The sequence below is a fragment of the Podarcis gaigeae genome, assembly GCF_964106915.1.
Source record: "Podarcis gaigeae genome assembly, chromosome: 4".
NCBI classification, from domain to species: domain Eukaryota; kingdom Metazoa; phylum Chordata; class Lepidosauria; order Squamata; family Lacertidae; genus Podarcis; species Podarcis gaigeae.
In genome coordinates, this window is record NC_139677.1 from 35,161,624 (window position 1) to 35,181,820 (window position 20,197).

A 20,197-nucleotide genomic window follows, 5' to 3' on the forward strand; every position below is an offset into this window, starting at 1 on the left:
GGGACCAGTGAAGGACGGACCAGGCCAAACCATTAACTGGGCCAACTAATGAATGGCAAGAGAAAGATGCAATTTTCCACTGAAAATGGAAACAACTTTGAGCCCTAAAATCACTCACTCTTCTAGAAGTTGTGGACACGTTAAAGATTAATTCTTGCTTAACCATGAATCCTTTAAAATAATCTGCCTGACAGAACAGTAAATTCTCATCTCGGCCGTCTTGCCAATCAGTAGACTGTGAAACTATAAATAGTTTTCATTCACTTGAAAAAAAGAAAATCTGTGATAACTGTGACTCTGGAACACTGATTGAAAATAAATGAATGCTGCACTCCAAAAACACTTGTAGATTTAAAGAGATCACAGATTAACATGTTGTTGGCATCTTTCATGCTGTAATGTTACTTGAGACAATGGATTAAAGGAAGAAAGAATTCATTAGAATGTGGTAATGAATAATTGTGCTGAAAAGAAGGATAATATCATCACCACCACCACCACCATTTTAATTATTTTCCAGAAGGCTAGTGTGTTGGAACAAACACTTTAGAACTTTAAATATTATATATCCATAAGTTTTAGTGGAATAATGCTATGAAACAGCAACTGTTATCTGATGGTTTCTGGTTGTACTTTTTAATGTGTTTTTTAAATTATACATAGATATTATTGTGAACTGCTTTGATATTTTTATATATTTATGTGTTATATGTTCTATATATATATTAAATAGAGGCAGAGCTCCACCACTGCACCTGAACCACACCAACCTCCCCACTACTTCCCCCTTTCCATCCTGGTAAACCCATTTTAGGAAAGCAGCATTGCAGTTCCACCCCACTGGCATGCAACTATGCACACGCAGGGCTCTGTATAAATTAGAACCTGTAAGCTGCCTTGAGGTAGGGTATGTATAAACTAGGCATCCCCAGACTTGGCCTTCCAGATGTTTTGGGACTACAACTCCCATCATCCCTAGCTAAGAGGACCAGGGGTCAGGGATGATGGGGATTGTAGTCCCAAAACATATGGAGGGCCAAGTTTGGGGATGCCTGGTATAAACAAACAAGCCAATGAATGAATGAATGTCTATACCAGGCTTCCTCAACCTCGGCCCTCCAGATGTTTGAGACTACAATTCCCATCATCTCTGACCACTGGTCCTGCTAGTTAGGGATCATGGGAGTTGTAGGCCAAAAACATCTGGAGGGCCGAGGTTGAGGAAGTCTGGTCTATACACTGGTTTCACTTACTTGAGAGACCAGAGCAGGTGATTTAGAAATCAAAAATATGGAGACAAATTTGGTTGAGAAGTTCAAAAGCATCCCAATCTTAGCAATTTTCAGTGGCAACTCTGGTATCACATGAAACTAAAGCTGACTTGGTTCAAAAATTCATCATGACCAGAATGGTAACAACAACAACATTTCTCGAGTCGTATACGATTGATTGCACTGGAGTTATATATAGTCAATAATGTTGAAGAGCCATTAAGGCTGCATATCTATACCCACTTAAAAAGGGAGGAAACATCACCAAGTAGACATGCATTGTAAATCTGCGAAATCCTATACATCTCTACTCAAAAGTAAGTCACATTGAATTCAATGGAGCATAGGATTGCAGCCTAAGGTATTAAAAATTATTCCAAAATTATATGAAAAGTGTGACGCAAATCTAATGCAAAAGTTTAACATTGTAGAATGTTTACCATGCATTTGATAAAAAACTTTTAATTTACAGATGGCTATCCTCAAGAAGAAATGATTTATAGATGGAGAAAAAACTCAGTAGAAGCTGCAGACCAGAAATCCTGGAGACTCTATCAGTTTGACTTCATGGGTCTCAGAAATACCTCTGATATTGTGCAAACATCTGCAGGTAGGTACAATGCAATAACAATGAACTTTCTGGTCTGAAGGTTTAGGGGTTCAGTACAGCCCTCTCCTAGGGCACGCAGGTGGCGCTGTGGGTTGAAGCCTCAGCGCCTAGGACTTGCCGATCGAAAGGTCGGCGGTTTGAATCCCTGCGGTGGGGTGCGCTCCCGCTGCTCGGTCCCAGCGCCTGCCAACCTAGCAGTTCGAAAGCACCTCCGGGTGCAAGTAGATAAATAGGGACCGCTTACCAGCGGGAAGGTAAACAGCGTTTCCGTGTGCGGTTCTGGCTCGCCAGAGCAGCAATGTCACGCTGGCCACGTGACCCGGAAGTGTCTCCGGACAGCGCTGGCCCCTGGCCTCTTAAGTGAGATGGGCGCACAACCCCAGAGTCTGTCAAGACTGGCCCGTACGGGCAGGGGTACCTTTACCTTTACCTTACAGCCCTCTCCTACATCAATAAATGTGAAACGTGGGTCAATATAACCAGCACAGTATTGAAAAGTGGGCAGCCATTGCCTTTAGTAATCCACATATTGTTGGACTCAAACTCCCATCATCCATGACCACTGGCCATGACTGCCAGGGCTGATAAGAGTTAGAGTCCAACAGGGTCATAGGTTCCCTTGCCGCGTAATAAGAGAAAATACTTCCCTGGGAAACAATTAACTTACTGAATTTACTGCTACAAGCTGCGGTGATGGCCCTTAGTGCATTTTTTTTTTTTTGAAGAGTTGGGTAAATTAATGGGAGATTAACCTATCAACTGCTGTCAAACTTGGAAGCTCAATGAATGAAGCTCCATTTACGGAGATAGTATGCCTTCAACAACCAGATGCTAGGCATGGCAACCATCTTTGTGTCCTATGTGTATGCTTCCAGAGGCATCTGGCTGGTTTCTGCTGGAACAGAATCCTGGATTCAATGGACATTGGTCAGACCCAGCAGGACCGTTCAAATGTTTCTATGTTGTCAGCTTGACAGCCCTGGCCATCTGTCACATTGAAGGAGAGAGTTAGGATTCTCATACACAGTCTGTTGCTGCGCAGAAACATTTCCTTGCTGACAGTGTCATGCCCAGTTGAATAGCCCAGTCTAATGAGATCTCCTAGCACTAGTCATTGGAACCCAGACACCTGTGGACCGCATCACAATAGGGTCATGGCACCTGCATCAAGATCCAATCCCAGCTCAATAGTTGGCGTACCAATAAACCTTTGCTGACATATCTAACAACATGCTTTTATGTTCTTATGATGCTTGCCCTCTATGTGCTGTGTGTGAGCTGCATAAGGATGCCTTTATGAGGTTGACCAGGATAGGGCAAAGCTGAGCCATGTGGTGAGCTGTAGACAATATGTGTTTAGGGGTTGTTTAGCTACGATCAGGCTCAAAAGGGATTTCCCAGCAGAGCTGGGAATATCACAAACGAACAAAGGAATTCCCAAGGCATTAATGCAAACAACAAATGCTTCAACTGCAGGTCTTTTTCAGAGCATATGCATACAATGCTTTAATATGAAATTTATTATACATGGCAGAGCTTGTATATGAAATTGAAGTGTGGTGGGCTTCACTGCTGCAACCTCCCAGCTTGGCCCCTTGGCCCCTTACCACACCTTACTTTAAGAGGGGCAGGGTGATGCACCATCAACAAAAAAGAAAGAAAAAAGAAAAAGTCTAATGCTGATGTTGGCACTGTCCATTTAAATGTTCCCACAATCTCTCTGGACCCCTCAATGTAGTGTCACCCGGGAGTGAGGAAATTAAAATAGCATATGCCAGGCACATCGCTGAGAAGAGGACAGGTCCTATGTGACTGTAGTGATATTTCGGATTAGCAGCAGGTTGATCAGTGGGTCCTCCTGAGAATTCGGTGGCAGCAGCAGCACCCACCTTTTCTTGGTAACCCGAAGCAACTCTGGCATTGGGGAAGCCTGCTAAGGAGCCCAGCCTCATCCCACCCTGCCCCACTGACTGCTACTGAGCCTAAGCTGATGGGTAGCAAAAAGTACTTTGCAAATAACTCCTAGGACTTAAACCTAATGTTGTGTAATGAAATATCTGCTGCACTTGGTAGACTGAAAATCTCATTCAAGCTAAGCACCATCTAAAAGTTATAAATGACTCTGAAGTATGTTAGATGGATCAATATGTCACGGCAAGTCCTACAGCCATGCATTGTCAGTAACAGTCTGCTAATTTAATATGAAGTGATGGATTCTTCAAAGATGAAATTAAACAGATCAAGCTTTCCCTATTGGGACACATTGCACAGAAAGAACAAAACACCCATCTGCAAGTCAATGATTTATGGGCTCCCCATCCACATCAATAATGCATCTTTGTGGTTAAAGACCATTTCCTCGCTAAAATGCAATTAACATATTACTAAATCTTGTGATTATATGGTTCAGTTGAAGTGATCATTAACAAATGAAGCCAATATAAAAGCAGCATTCTAATATTTTGTGAGGAAATTTGAACGCCAGGATGTAAGGATGTGTTTCTGACCTGGAATGTGAGCTCTGTATGTCTGTATCAAGATGGAGGCTAGTGTTTTGAAAGGAGGGGGTATTCTTCTCCTCCCTGTCACTTACAGGCCCTGTGTGTTGAGGCCTCTGAAGTAGGGCTGAGGAAGATTCCAGTTTGCTCCGTGTTTGGAGCAAACCTTCCATTCACAGATCAGAACATTGATCTGAATATTAAGCCACATGATCATTGGCTTGAGATTTACTTACAGAATGGTCTGAGGGCTGCCTCTTTCTTTCTTTTAGCTTTTGGAGCAGCACCATAACTGCATTCTAAAACATGTTTTTGAAATTGCTCCCAAGAAGTGATTGCATGCAGAAATGTAAGGGATTGAATTTAAGACAGGAAAATCGAGAAACCTAAATTAACTGATTTGCCCATCTCTAGTGGCTATAACCATCCGTTCTAATGCAGGTTAAATATATGCAACCAATAGCTTCAAGCCTATATGCGAATTAACCCACAAAACTGTGCCTACTATAGCAGCCCAAGTCCCTCTGAAAGCAATTTACTATTTAAAATTTACTTTTAGCTGGACCAGTGTCTTTGTTTCTTTTCTTATCTGTGATGTATTTTTAAAATAATTGAAAACAAATGGCTGAGCCTTGTCCAGCATGAAGAAATCATAGACAATGCCCAAAGAGCAAAGTTGTAAAGTAAAGCTTTAAAAAGCAACGAAGAACATGAATTCTTCTCCTCCACCAGCTATGCAAACCGAGTGGATGTATTTATTCACATTCATGAATTCTGAAATGTTTTCCATGCATATGAAATGACTAGTTCGTTTCAGCTCTACAAAAGAGTTTTATGTGTGAAACTAGTAGAATTTATAGATGTAATTTATGGGGGCATGCCCAAATATATGTATGTCTAGTTAGCAGAGAAAAGGAATAATAAGATCGCTTGAATAATGCAAGCGTAGGAATGATACCATTTAGGGCATTTTTTTTCATCTTGGTGTCCCAAACCAGTTTTTGCACATTAAAAAGTTCTTGTTTGGTTTACTCCTCCCTGCTTTTTTCAAGTTTGCAGACCACATGGCTTTTCTCACAGTAGGACTATTACTATTACTGTGGAACATCATATTCTGAACCGTTAAAGCACTGCCCCTATTATAAGCAATAGTTTCCATTTAAATGGAAGTACAGGATGTTGTTGTGCGAATTATCACTGCATGGTTTTGTGATAATCTGTAAAAAATGGCCTAGCTCCTTCCATATCTCAATTTCATAGGAAATTGATTGCTAAAGGAAATTGTGTGCTAAAGGAAATAGACGCTATATGATATTATACATACATACATTTTATTAATACAATTTATATACTGCTTCCACATCAAAAAGCCTTGAAGTGGTTTATAAGCATACATATATACGCAATATTATTTTTTTAAAAAGGTACTTCTTAATTGGCTTTCATACAGATCTGTCACAAAACCAGACAGCCATATGTGCTAGACTAGAGACATTTATTTTATGAATATGAACTGGTCTCATCTACATACACATGTGCCTGACATATTTCAAAGCCACAGTGGCTCCCACTGAGTCCTGATGGCACATTAGGAAAACTCCTGTCACATGAATGCTCTTAAAAGGATAAACACTCTGGGGATTGTGGGGCTTTCTATATGGCATGATTTGAAAACTACAGCATGTGCCAGTAGCATCTTTGAGGTTAACCTTTTTTAACAGATCCATTTGATGAGTCTAAATTGGTGTTCACGTACATTTAAGTTCTAATCCAAGCAGTTGGCTGAGTTGTAAAATTGAAACTATAGTCCATTTTGCCGCTTTTCTACCCCTAGGGTCCATCCATACTATACATTTAAAGCTTTCTTTTACTACTTTAACAGCTATGGCTTCCCCCAAAGAATCATGGGAGCTATAGTTTGTCAAGGGTGCAATTTGTCAACAGGAGACTCCTGTTTCCCTCACAGAGCTATAATTTCCATAGCAGTTTTATCAATCCATCTCTATTCTCAGGGAACTCTGAGAGTTGTAGTACAGGCATCCCCCCACTTATGTGGGGGTAATGTTCCTGACCTCCATGCGCATAACTGAAATCCCGTAAAGTAGGGAGCACTCTCTTAAAAAGCCTCCCAGTGCTGGATTTGGTCCCCAGGCTAGACCAAAATATATTGAGTTGAAGCTCTTGGGCTGGGTGGAGTCTGAAGGATGTGTGGGAAAGTGGCTGAGACTGCGCTACTCCGTCCGTCAGCTGTTAGGCGGGGTCCCTGAGCAGCCAAAACAAAGCCCTGCTGTGCCTCAGGTCTCCTCTACCACCACAGACATCCATTCCAGGCTCCAGGGAGCATCTCCTTGCAAGCCACGAGGACTCTTCAGCTCTCTCCTGCCATTTCTGGGTTTGAATTAAATAATTTATTTCCCAGTGTCACGCATATACACAGTCGACCGTGCGTAAGTGCGGGAGGGGGGGGAACACCTGCACTGTGAAGGGAACTAGGAGGTCTCTTAACAATCCTCAGCACCCTTAACACACTGCAGTTATGGAGGAAACCATAACCGTTAAACTGGTGCAAGAGTGCTTTAAATGGAAGGCCCAGTCCTAGTTGGAGCACTGAAATTTTTCACTGCAAATTAAACAGAAGACATAGTGAACTTAATTCATACCTTTCTACCAAGAAGTAAGACAGTATCACTTGATTGCATACATTTCTAAGTTTTTCCACAAAGACCTTCCACAAGTCCAGTATCTCATTTAGGAGCTGCGAATGAACTTGGAAGTAAGGGTTAGTGCATAGAACAGTGACCATCATGCTTTTGAGGACACTCAGCAATGTTGTTCTAAAACAGGGGTGGGAAACCTGAGAGAAACCAGATGTTGCTGGGCTCCACCTCCCATCAGCCCCAGTCACCATGGTCAATGATTAGGGACTTTAAACCATATTGGCTGCAGAAGTCAGTAAAACTTCATAATTTTATTATTGAATGACCCCAGTGACTCATTGGAAATACAAGACCAGTTGTTTATTGCCAACTGCGCATATGGGGCTAAAGCCTCAAGCCCTACTGTTCATTTACTCTACATTTCATTTACTCTACAAATATCTGATTTAATGTTATTGAATTCACAGTAGGATTTTTCAAAGTTCTCCTAGATCAGATGTAAAGCCCTTGCTGAGAAATCAATTTGAATTTATATTTTAAAAAAAAACAACAACTTCCATCCATTTAAACCCGTACGCATGGGTTTATCTCTCCCCAAGGGAAATCCAGTTGGAAGTGAAAAATGACTCCTTGTGCAAATATTCTCTATTGAAGCTTTATTGAGCACGAGTGTACCTATCGCATTAGGCATGACAGGTAGTTTCTGCCTAGACACAGTTCCAGAAGACTGGGCCAAGGTAAACTTTGTCTAAATGGAGGACTGCTAGAGAGGCCCCACTGTAAGACATGGAAATGATAGAGCAGCCTACTGCAAATAAAACACTTTTCAGCTGCTGCAGTCTTCAGAGGGAAGGTAAAGAGAACTCTGAAATGCACAGGATCCCCGATTTCTTTGATTTTTTTTTATTTACTACATTTACCTTCTGGGTTTCCTCCAAGGAAGTCATGGTGGCCTACATGGCTCTGCTCCCCATTTTAACGTCACAACAACCCTGGGAGATAGTTTAGGCTGAGAGATGGTGTCTTGCCAAAGGCCACTCAACCTTCACAACCATGTGGGGATTTGAACTTTGGGTTCTCAAGTCCTAAACTGAGAACCTAAGCACTACCATGATGGTTCTCCTATCTAAATGAAGGGATAAGCTCTTTTAAAAATACAGCACTAAATTAATGTTATATTTCCCTATTTCTTATCAGGTAAAGCAAACTCACCAATCAGGGGAAATACTGAGGGAGGAAATCCTCTGGTTGGTGGATTTAGCAGTGGATTTAGATCCCACAGCCTTTAGCCAGCAGTACTCAAGTATATGATTGTGCCCTCGATCAGATCTCTACTTCACTGTCATAAGTAGTGAAGCCATTGATACCATCTCCTGTAAGAAACATATCAAATAGTAGTTAGTGGTCAGAACTAATGATCTTATCTTCTTATCTTATCTTAATGATCTTATCTTCTTATCTTGCCATTTTTTCAGTTTTGCTAAATGTAGCAAATCTCACCTTAATTTGCATTCTTATTAAAATTGTAATTCTCTACAATATCTTATTTCTACATTGATGTTTCTCATTCTTGGTGTCTTTTCTATAGAGGAATGTGCAATAAAAATGTAAATATGGAAGCATTTTAATCTATTAAGAAAAACTACAGTCTCTGAAAAATAATAATATTAAATACTAAAAATTACTAAAACATATGATTAAAGTAGCTGCATCGTGCATGTGTGTGTGTTTCCCTACAATGTGATTTCTTCCATCTCACAAAGTAAATGCCTATTGAAGTTACACATACCTAGCTGGAGTTGTTCTAAGGAGAATTGGGGGAGGGGGTAGCAAAGCCTATACTGAAATGGAGGGTTGAGGAAGGGTCAGTTGTGGAGGGGAGTGAGAAATGTCCCTATTTTCATCTATGAACTTTCTCTCTGTGCCTGCCCACCATCACTTCCTGGAATCTCGAGCTATTTTCTTATACCTGACTCCTGATCCCCATTTCACCATTTTGTTTCAACTGTGCTGAGAAACTACAAAAAGCAAACAAAACAAGTTTTGGCTTGGGCCAAAGTGTGGGCCCATTTTCAGCAGCTTAAATGTACCACAAAAATGTCTCGCTGCTGAAATGCACCACCCAAGCTCCCATAAAAGGAAATTATTGTTTTGTTGTAGGTGTTTTCATAAAAGCAAGAATGATAAAGTAAAATTATTAACCATCATGCAATATGATCATTGAACTTTTACATGCTATGACTGATCTGTCTCAAACAGATGACCTCAAACCTGAATGCCCTCATTATCCCTCCAAAGTAGCATTTCTGAATAAATTGGTTAGCTGTATTTGCAGGGAGAAATAGGTCATCTAGATGAGTAAACATTCAAACAGCATAATCCAAAAAGGGGAGAGAAAAGGGAGGGGGAAAACCACTTAATTTTAGTAATATTAGATGTGGAAGGAAAACCAAACTCTAAAACTCAATCGGGAATCAAAGGTCCATTGTGCTAGGAATTGTACACAACATATATAATAACCCTTGCCTCTGAGTTTGGAATATAATTAAAGTAATATATGAAATATAATTCTGCTCCAGGCAACATTTTTATTCACTTGTTAAAGATTTGGACCATGATATTTTCAAATAAATCTTGTAACTGTTTCAAATCACTGAAAAACAAATTAGAAAGATGTTCCTGTGAAGTATATTCCAATGAAGGGCAAAGTCTCACACTGACAGAGACCGGAATCTTTCTGTGACATTAGGTCATTCATATGATAGCATCATTCTTGGATTGAAAGGACTAATTATACTGTAATGTCACCACTGGAGATTATTCATACTCATTTGATGAATCAGAGTGTAAACAGTTTGTGTAACTTTGTGTGCCAGATGGGTTGCTGCATTTCAATCATAGTTGTGGATGGTGGTAATGTTGGCATGTGGAATCTGGTGGAATCTGGCTTGAAAAAAGAACCCTGTTTTCCCAATCCTCATCAATTGCCAGTATTTTGTGGAATGTAACAAATCTACTTGAAAAAAGAAACACACTTTTGAAGTTAGGCAAGTGACAGGAAAATGCTCTGAAATGTACAGAATGAACAAACGATTAGTGAGAAATTTGCAAACACCCTGCAAACAGTTAGGATGAATGCTCATTGTCATATAACCTCCCCACAAACCATTCAGAATGAACCAGGCAGAGGGCCTTCTCGGTAGTGACACCCACCCTGTGGAACGCCCTCTCATCAGATGTCAAGGAAATAAACAACTACTTGACAAGACATCTGAAGGCAGCCCTGTTTAGGGAAGTTTTTAATGCTTGACATTTTATCGCATTATTATTACTCTGTTGGGAGCCGCCCAGAGTGGCTGGGGAAACCCAGCCAAATGGATGGGGTATAAATAATAAATGATGATGATGATGATGATGATGGTGATGGTGATGATGCTCAGCCAAGTCTGGCTGTAATCTTAGCTCTGTGTAAGTTTTGTGCAAGCAAATGAAGATGAATGTTTAATAAACAGGCTATCTGGAGGACCCCTTTCTTAAGCTCCTGGGGTCTTTCTATTGGTTCTCTCTTACCTCTCTATCAGTGCTGACACTCTTTCAGTCCCCATCCACACTATCTCCTCTGTTTCCACATGGTAGTGGATTTCCATAGTTTCCATTCCATATTTTTGCCCTCTCTACAGCTCCTGTATCATACTTTTCAGTAAGGCCACTAACTAATACAATAAAAGGAGACTAAAACTGCAACCTAACCTGATACATGTCCACACAAACACCTCTTCATGTTGTCTATGATGTGGGTTCTTCCTGGTTTTTCATGTGTCAATCCAAAATGGCCAAGACTTTCTAGAAAAAGCTCAACAAGGCCTGAATGGATGCTGCATGGATTTATAAAGCTGACCAGTCCAGCTCTGAAAAAACAGAGAGATGCTGACACATTCTAACTTGAATTATGCACCACAACCCCATTAGATTGCAAAAGCAAACCAAAAATGAGGGTGTGCTTGAAAGATCTGTCAGTTTTCATTTGACATCCATCCATATTGTTGTCCCCATCTTTGTCAAGAAACCAACGAAAGCCAGGATTAAATATTGATGGGAAAACAAACTTATTTATATTACAAGTGACTCTTCAAGGATGCAAGCCCAAGCACTTCAAAGGCTCAGCTCCATCAATTTCTGCTTATTTCTTGCTACCTTCTGCTATTAGGCGCTGACCCTAGCATCTGAGGAATACATTTTACAGTATGCAGGAATACAATATGGCCTTGATGATGCTGTCAGTTAACCATTGCTGCCACAAAGATCCTTGCTGAAAAAGCCAAGGGAAGGATGGAGGTGTAGCCCACAATGCTTTGCTCCTCAGTAATCTCTGTTCAAGTGGACTATAGTAGTAAAATTTTGCCTTAGCTGTTACTGTGAGATGCAGAAATGAGCAGCCAACAGAGGCAGATCAGTGAGAAAACTACTTATCAACATGATGTGCTATCATTCCAATATATCACCAAAAGATACATGTTAAACCTGCAAAATAAAATGAGTGGTGGCTGTGTTTTCAATTTTCTTATTGTTATTTACATATATTTATTTATAGCACAACAAAGTATAATAGCAGATGCCGTGTAAAATCAAAGTAGAAAGAGCTAACTAGAACCAAACATATAGGAGCAAATTTCCATACCAAAGCTGAACATAAAAAATTATCTTCATAAACTTCCAAGTTTCCATTATCCTAAATCTTATTGCTCCAGGAAGTTATTTATTACTTAAGACTCCTTTTCTCAAGAAATACACCATCTTGTTGTCTGCGCTATGTCCTAGATTTTAGTTATCCATTCTCTGTTTGTTTGTTTGCTTGTTTGTTTTAAAAGGGGAAGTTTTGATGGAAAGCAAGACTTATATATATTAGGGATCTGTGGCAGGCTTGAGCCAAACGGAGTCTATTTGGACGAACTCAGGCATCAGGCAAGTTGTGTACAGACAGCCACGGATAAGTCAAGTTGGATGTGGCTGTGTGGACATGAATCAGTAAACCAAATGCTAAGTAAGGAAAAATGATGGCATAAGAGAAGATTCTTGCTAGACAGAATAACACAGAGATATGGTGGTCATCTATTGGGTTTAATAAAGGGACACAGAACTTGTAATCCATCAAGTAAAAAACAGGTCACCACTCACTAATGATGATCCACCAGAGTTCTGTCAATGAATCTTCTGGAATTTGGTGTTTGCCTGGAGCTGCAAAACAGATGCATCAGCAAGCCCCCTGCAAGCCATTGGGCTACAAGTCATCTTGGTGGATTTCAATAGTCATTGCCTATTAGAGACTTCCACCATGAAGCATTTAGCTCAATCTCTCTGAGCAATCTCATCAGAAAATCAAACCATTATAAAAAGTTATTGGTTTTCCTTATCAATCCAGAATTAGCAAAGTGATCTCATGGAGCCATTGTGGTGAGACAGTGAAGGAAAGCTTTGTTGCTGAAACATATGTCTTAGCTGTCTTTCTCTCTCTTTTTAAATATAGGACTTCATTTTTCTTTCCTGTCAGTGAGCCCCCTTTAGAAGGACCAATTTTACTGGAAGACTGAGTTAGTCGACTTTGTGCATCCGTAGCTTTCTCTTAATGGAAAGCTGCTTAATAAATCCTCTTGAGCAAATCAGGTTCATGCGCACTGCACATGTTTGCATGGTAACTATCTGCATTTCCTTAAGGTTCAATTTAAACACCTTGCAAATTTGTAAGAGGTAATGAAAGCCAGATTTCAGAGAGGTAATTTTGTTAAAAGTGATTTTAAAAAATATATGTCCTCATCTAACCTTTATCTCATGACTTCCAAAGCATAGTAATATATTGTATATGCATTAGAGTTCATTTGAGAAACAATATGCCAGTATATCTCCTTTACCTATACTTTTATTTATACTTACGCACCACTCAAGTTAAGGTAAGTACTCATAAGTTTTATACATAACTGCATGGAGGTGTAATTCACAATAGCTACAATCCAGCCATTTTGGAATGCTAATGAAGAGGCAGCATCTGTGAAATGAATTGTTTCAGGGGATGCATTTGTGTGTAGAACATGGAGTGTGGGACCTGTGGTGCACCAGACATTGTTGGACTCCAACTTACATAAGCCCTGGCCAGTATGATCAGTGGTCAGAGCCATTGTTCAAAAAACCAAGAACTGCCTACCTATATCCTGAAATTGTGCTAGCCTGATGCCGGAATTCCTCCAAATATACCCCATTCAGCTCAGGCCTGGCACACATCCCTAATATATATAGGTCTTGCTTTCCATCAAAACTTCCCCTTTTAAAACAAACAAGCAAACAAAGAATGGTTAACTAAAATCTGGGTCATAGTATACATGGTTAAGTTTACATATATGGTGAGAACCAGAAAGTGCAGACAACAAGATAGTGTTTTTCTTGAGAAATGGAGTCTTAAGTAATAAGTAACCTTCCGAAGCAATAAGATTCAGGATAATGGAAACTTATTGTGTTATCAGGCTATCCTGCTAACCTGTTTACAGTGACTTTTAAAATAGTCTACAAATATTTTCCAATTTTCCTTCTAAATTCTATCATCTTGATCTCTTATTCTGCTGGTCAGACCTGCTAACTCTGCATACTCCAGCATCTTAAGAAGCCATTCCTCCTTCTCCAGTACTCTGTTCGTTTTCCATTTGGGGGCAAGTAACATCCCAGCTGCCGCAGTCGCATACAGAAAAAGATTCTTCTGACTCTTAGGGACCCTCAGTGGGTTATCAGGGTGAGAGAAGCCAGCCCTGCAGGGCCCCTAAACTGAGCCTAGGAAGTGTCATGGCCCATCTTTCCCCCTTGGCCCCTTAGGGATTCCCCGTTTACTATGTCGATCCTGCCCAATGTCATTTTCGTCATGATGCACGAGTCCCAACACCACCTAACAAAAGTCAGCCTTAAATCACTATGGAAAAGGCAAACAACATAAGAACAACAATATACAAACAACTATAACCACTAAGGGGCCAATTAAGGTTAGGGGGGATTCTTTCTGACCCTATCAACCAGTGATCCAAATAAACCAGTATAACACGGAAGGTGGGCAAAAAGCTCACTAGGGGAATAATAATAATAATAATAATAATAATAATAATAATAATAATAATAATAATTATTTATACCTCACCCTCCCTGGCCAGAGCCAGGCTCAGGGCGGCTAACAGTGAAATTACAATAAAAAATAAAAATAAAACCAATTTAAAATACAGGTTAAAATCTAATTTAAAATGCAGCCTCATTTTAATAGTAGCCCATAGATCAAAACCATAAGTGGGGGGAACATAAGGGTCAGACTGAGTCAAAACCAAAGGTCAGGCGGAACAGCTCTGTCTTGCAGGCCCTGCAGAAAGATGTCAAGTCCCTCAGGGCCCTAGTCTCTTGTGACAGAGTGTTCCACCAAGTCAGGGCCAGTACTGAAAACGCCCTGGCCCTGGTTGAGACCAATCTAACCACCTTGCGACTTGGGACCTCCAAGGTGTTGTCATTTGTGGACCTTAAGGTCCTCTGCAGGGCATACCAGGAGAGGCGGTCCCGTAGGTACATCGGTCCTAGGCTGCATAGGGCTTCAAAAGTCAAAACCAGCACCTTAAACCTGACCCTATACTCCACCGGGAGCCAGTGCAGTTGGTAAAGCACTGGATGAATGCGATCCCGCGGCAAGGACGCCGTAGGGAGCCTCGCTGCGGCATTCTGTACCCGCTGGAGTTTCTGGGTCAGCTTCAAGGGCAGCCCTGCGTAGAGCGAGTCACGATGATCAAGCCTGGAGGTGACCGTCGCATGGATCACTGCGGCCAGATCAGGGCGAGAAAGGTAAGGGACCAACTGCCCCCAGACACATGTGAGCAAGGTCTTTTATTGTCTTGGCAAGCAGGCAAAATCTCGTGGGACACCAACACCCTGTAAGAGATCACAGTGGGAAACAAACATGTCTCCTCCATCATTCTCTGGTCCCAATCACAGCAGGCAAAGCCACCCCACACACAGAGGCACCCAGAGCGAGGCTACTCAATAAACAGCCTCAGAAGAAAGCTGCTAACTTATGACAGGCTTTCCTTGCATTTTTTATTTCTAAGTAAGGTTGTTTCCCTCTGCCTCATGTGGCGTTTAACTATTCAAAGGAAGTGCTATATTGGGAACCACCTCTTCATCCTTAAAGTATTAATATTTCAATAAGTGTAAATATTACAGCCAAAGAACAACTGGGACCTTTAAAGACATTTCAGAGACACCGTTCCCAAGCTCAGCACTCTCTTTCAACTTAAAAGGTGAAAGACGTTTGACTACGTACAGGAAAAAAACAGACGGCCGCTTTTGAAACCTTAGACGGTGTCATTCAAGAAAACATTGACATTTTCCTTGAGCCTGTGGAAATGCTAGTGCCCTCCTAAAGAAATGAAAGATTACTGCCTGCAGAAGAACAAATAGCGTCAAATGTAAATTACTTGATACTGACTCATATCATATAAACATCATCTAGCTCCAAGTACAACTTCAGTTCTAAATGTCACATTTTTCTTCCTAATATTATTGCCCAGGGGAAACGGCAGTTCTAAAAATAACCCGCAAATATTTAAAGACAGAAACATTTCAATTCTGGTGTCTAATTTGGAGAGCAATTCCATCCTTTGAAAGCCGCTGTAAATATTTCATCCACTTTTCAGTCATTAAACTTCTTTAACTGAGGTAAGAGGTCCAGTTCAGCCTGTATATTCTGACCATTGGGTTAGAACTAAAGAAGCAGTTGTAATAAAATTAGAAACATTTATAAAGTTATAATAAAAGGAGGTGCAATATCTTTTTTCCATGAAAACAATCCATCATATGCTCATTTAAAACAATTTGTGGGATATCTGTAGCTGCAAATGCAAAAGAGGCCACTTTTTTCTCCAATATATTTCTCTCCCTTTTGGCTAACAGATACTTACTTTTTTGCTGGTTTGACCAGCAAATCTGCTTAGCAAGGAGATATTCCAAATACTGAGATCTCAGAATGAAGCCTATTCTGGAGAACTACATAAAATGCAATTTACCTCCTCCTTTGCCTTTTCTTCAGAAAGCTAAAGATGCTCCCATCAACCATTTGTTTCAGAGAGTGGGGAAGAATCCCCAAATAGCAATAAGAGCTAACATGTTGAATTATCCAACTGCCCGTTCTCCAAAATTGTTTTCAGGTTACCAGAAAAATAAGAAAGAAAAAAGTGCTGTGTAAGTGTGTGTGTCCTTTAACAAGTGATGGCCAATTAGTCTTATTTCAAATAGTTCTTGAGTGCAACCCACAAACATCTCAAGTTCACATGGATGAGGAGAGAGAGAGAATGCATATAACTGAAATGATATTTTCCTAGGCCAATAGAGTGTGAAGGATTCTCATTGCTTAAATTAAGAATAACACCATTTATACAACAATTAAAATAGGAGAGGAGACCACCAGATATAGCCCGGTTCAATTCCTCTGGTAGCCACATTATGCTTTGTTGACTAATCTGTAGAAGCCAGTCTTAATTTAACAAATACAACAATTAGCAGTAGCTTAAAGTGCTTTGATTAATCTAGTGCTCTTTAATCAACAGTATAGAGAAGAATTTAGCCTACACTCTTTGTTGATGGAACCAATTTATAGAGCCTTCAGGGTCTCAAAGTCTGCATATTCACTGCCCTTCTTAAAGCAGGAAGGTTTGCAAAAGATTACCTGAAATAAAAAACTGTTATCTGGAATCAAGAATTCTGACATAATCCTTGCTTTGTTGTTTATCTATTTATATTAATTTATTTAGCTTATGTACCACCCTTCATCTGAAGATCACTGGGAGGTTTACAGTATATTTTTTGCCGCCGTCAAAACCTTTCAGCCTCTAAGGAAGGAAAATGACTTTGCCATTAATACAAATTAGGCTGACAGCACATTGATAGCTAGGTTGGTCTTTTCATCTCCTTTCTTAAAGATGATGACCATGATCTTCATATTCCCACCCTATGGTATATTTCCAGAGTAATTTATAAAGTCAAAATGTTCAGCATTCATAGGGAGCCACCAGTCTCCAGATGATCGTTGAATAATTCAGTGGGAATACTATCTTCCTCCACCTCCAGGCTCTTAATGTATGCTAAAGATTCCAGAAATTTAACAAGCTTCTTCTCTGAAATCCACTGTTAGAAGTCATGTAAGTCTACTAGATCCTCATTAAAATCCAGGACATTCCTTAAAGCTTTGAAAATGTTTTCTCCAGACGCAATTAGACTCTTGTTCCTCATCTCCATGACTGATGATCTGATAAAGCTCTACAGCCTAGTGCTATTTCTTTCAGTTTCTTTTCAGATATGCATTTAGGTTATTGCAAGTTTTTAATCATCTTTCCTTCTATTGAAGCTTCTTCAGCTTCCTCTAAATCGGAAGGTGTAATCTCCTTAAGGCTTCTTCAACTGATCTTTTAGCAGTCTTACACTTTTGGCTAAACCATTTAGTACCCTTTCTCAAAAGATCTAGAAGTATGATAATAGCCACAGGCAAAGATTTGCCCTGTATTAAAAAAATAATTGGAATAAATTAGTAAGATTTACAGAAGCATTAAGGTCCTAACAACAAAAGTTATGGGTAGGTTCCTTCATCCTGCTGACTGACATTTGACCTGAAGCGCCATAGTTAATTTGCCAACCCACCCGTAACCTTTCTTTCTTTTGTTGGTTCTTTCATTCATTCTTTCGTACATGGTTCGAAGCAAAAAGGAGAACAAACAAATCAATCGGGTATTCAAAATTGGCACCATAAAATTAACTTTAATAGGTGGATGACTGCCACTTTCAGTAGCAGAATCTCAAATCAGAATGTTGGAGATATAAATTAATATAACCAAATGTACCTGCACCTTTAGATGAAATAAAAGTGAAATTAACAGATTGGCAAAGGAGTCTTGGCTGATGAATCAAAGCTTAGGCTGTCCTCACCCACTCTCATAGGTGATTGTCAAAGTGTTGTCAAAGTTGATAGTTGCAAGTAACACACAAATGTTCATAGGAACTATCTGCACAATACCAAATACTGAAGGTGCAGACCCAGCCTACAACCCATTTTTGCAGCTACCCTGTTTCCCCAAAAATAAGACAGTATCATATATTATTTTTTGCTCCCAAAGATGCACTAGGTCTTATTTTCAGGGGATGTCTTATTTTTCCATGAAGAAGAATACGGTACACATTTATTGTCTAATTGTGAGTCAGCCAGACTCCGTCAGGGCAGAGCGCGCAGCAGGCAGCAGTTTGTCCTGGCAGCGGCGCGGGCTCTCTGATTTAAAGAGACCTCACACTGAACAGCTCTGGCTGCACTGCGGCCAATCAGTGAGCTGTGTGGCGGCACCCACCGCTACAGTCCAGAGGAGTCAGATGCCTTATGGTAGCTTTGGGGGCCTTATGTTTGGAGGAGGCCTTATGTTCAGGGGAGGCCTTATTATCGGGGAGGTCTTATTTTCAAGGGATGCCTTATATTACAGCGAGAGGCAAAACTGGAAGTAGGTCTTATTTTCAGGGGATGTCTTACTTTCGGGGAAAGACGGTATGTTAGTGGACCTGATTCATGATCCAGTTTGGGTTAGTTTAGGTGGTCCCTTAATATCGACAAGTCCGCTCACCCTCTTTGGTGGGCATCATTGTGGGCTGGCATTCCCCTGTGTGTTGGGATCCGATGTGAAAAGTAGCCTGTTTCCCAGGCAGGAAAGGAAGCCTCTGGGTCCAGCTTGCTGCCAGGATAATTAGTCCCACCCACTTGCCTAATCAGCGAATTATGAGCCGGCATGGGCCATGGAGGGGCAGGCTTAGCCTGCTCCTCCAGTATATAACATAACCCCCTGGCTTTCTCTGCAGCCACTTTTTGCTGGGTCTACCCAATGCCTATGCCAAACAGGGCCACAGCCCTCTTAGATGTTGTATGTGTGATGGATGTGTGTGTATGTGTGTGTGTATTTAAGGTGAAATATTCATACTCCTAAGCACAAACTTGGGATCTACTTGGAGTTCAAATATGTGATAGGTTTAGCACTTCAACCAATGTAGTAAACCTGTACTTAAGTGATAATTCTCTACAGGTTCAGGACAGTGGGAGGCCTTTTTAAGAAACACTTTTCCTCAGAGTGTGTGTTTATACCCTTTTGCGGAAGCCATCAAAAGATGAGGTGCCTTTCTTTAAGGAAGTTGAGTTTGAGCTAAATGGGAAGCAGCTACAAGCACAAGAGGTTGCCAGCATGAAAATTGCAGCCCATTGTATAAAAGGAATGAAATAAGCAGTTATGTCAGAGAAAGGCTGAACAGAAGGAGAATGTGCTTGTAAAAGGAAATGAGGAAAAAAGGAAGATCGCCTTAGATACAATTGCCACTTGAGGCTCTCCTCCTTGAATCAATTTAACTATTTACTGACATTGAAAGGGTCATCAGGAGTCATCTTGACCAGCCCCTTGTCAATTCAGGAAAGCCTTTACTGAAACATCCCAAATAGGCTCAGCATCTGCTTAAAAACCTTATCTTTACCTTTTCCTATATCGCATCACAATAAAACACTGTCCCACACACTCAAAAGTTATTTACTCTCTTCCTAGCCTACTTCTTAGCCATAGCAGCTTCCAATGTGATTTACAGGGAAAGTCGGGTTAAACAAGTCACAATTCAATCAATTAAAGTCTAATAACTAATCGGAAAGCTACTTTTTGCATACTTTTGTCTGGAAAGAGGATGTGTCTGTAGAAACTCCAGTGCAAAGACGTTCCAAAAAACAGGAACCATTACAGAAAATGCATGGTTCTCCAGGCGTTCAGACAGAGGATAACCAACTGGAAAATGGGTATGGTAAACCTGTTGATGAAGGTGCTACTGGACAATTTTTTTTAATTTTTAAATTTATTTCAAAAGAGCTAGTTGACATTCTTCTAGGAGGCACCTAATCTTTTTTTCTAGTTAACATTATTCACTTGCTCTCTTTGCTCACCTTTCCTTATTTGTCAAACACTTGCCTCTTTCCTGATCCCACGTACATCTCATTCAAATCCTGCTACAAAGTCTTTCAGCCATGTAATTGCATCCTCTCTGAATATGGTAGTCTTATTAAGAGTTGACTTAATTTTATTTATAAGTTTC

At 40.4% G+C, this 20,197-nt stretch overlaps 1 protein-coding gene and 2 long non-coding RNA genes across 3 annotated transcripts in view; 1 reads left to right on the plus strand and 2 right to left on the minus strand.

Annotated features, from left to right (window-relative positions):
• GABRG3 (gamma-aminobutyric acid type A receptor subunit gamma3) overlaps nt 1-20,197 on the plus strand; it is a 302,573-nt gene that overhangs the window by 269,809 nt on the left and 12,567 nt on the right. The window contains exon 6 of the mRNA XM_083734488.1: nt 1,744-1,881. Coding sequence (XP_083590614.1) covers nt 1,744-1,881 — 138 coding nt within the window. The remainder of the gene's footprint in view (nt 1-1,743; nt 1,882-20,197) is intronic.
• Nucleotides 6,896-20,197, minus strand: part of LOC310842591 — a 112,744-nt gene continuing 99,442 nt past the window's right edge. Inside the window, exons 2-3 of the long non-coding RNA XR_014563251.1 lie at nt 8,249-8,409; nt 6,896-7,145 (exon numbers count right to left, since the gene is read on the minus strand). This is a non-coding gene — a long non-coding RNA (uncharacterized lncRNA). The remainder of the gene's footprint in view (nt 7,146-8,248; nt 8,410-20,197) is intronic.
• The window catches only part of LOC310842577, an 84,460-nt gene continuing 80,462 nt past the window's right edge, over nt 16,200-20,197 (minus strand). The window contains exon 5 of the long non-coding RNA XR_014563232.1: nt 16,200-16,769. This is a non-coding gene — a long non-coding RNA (uncharacterized lncRNA). The remainder of the gene's footprint in view (nt 16,770-20,197) is intronic.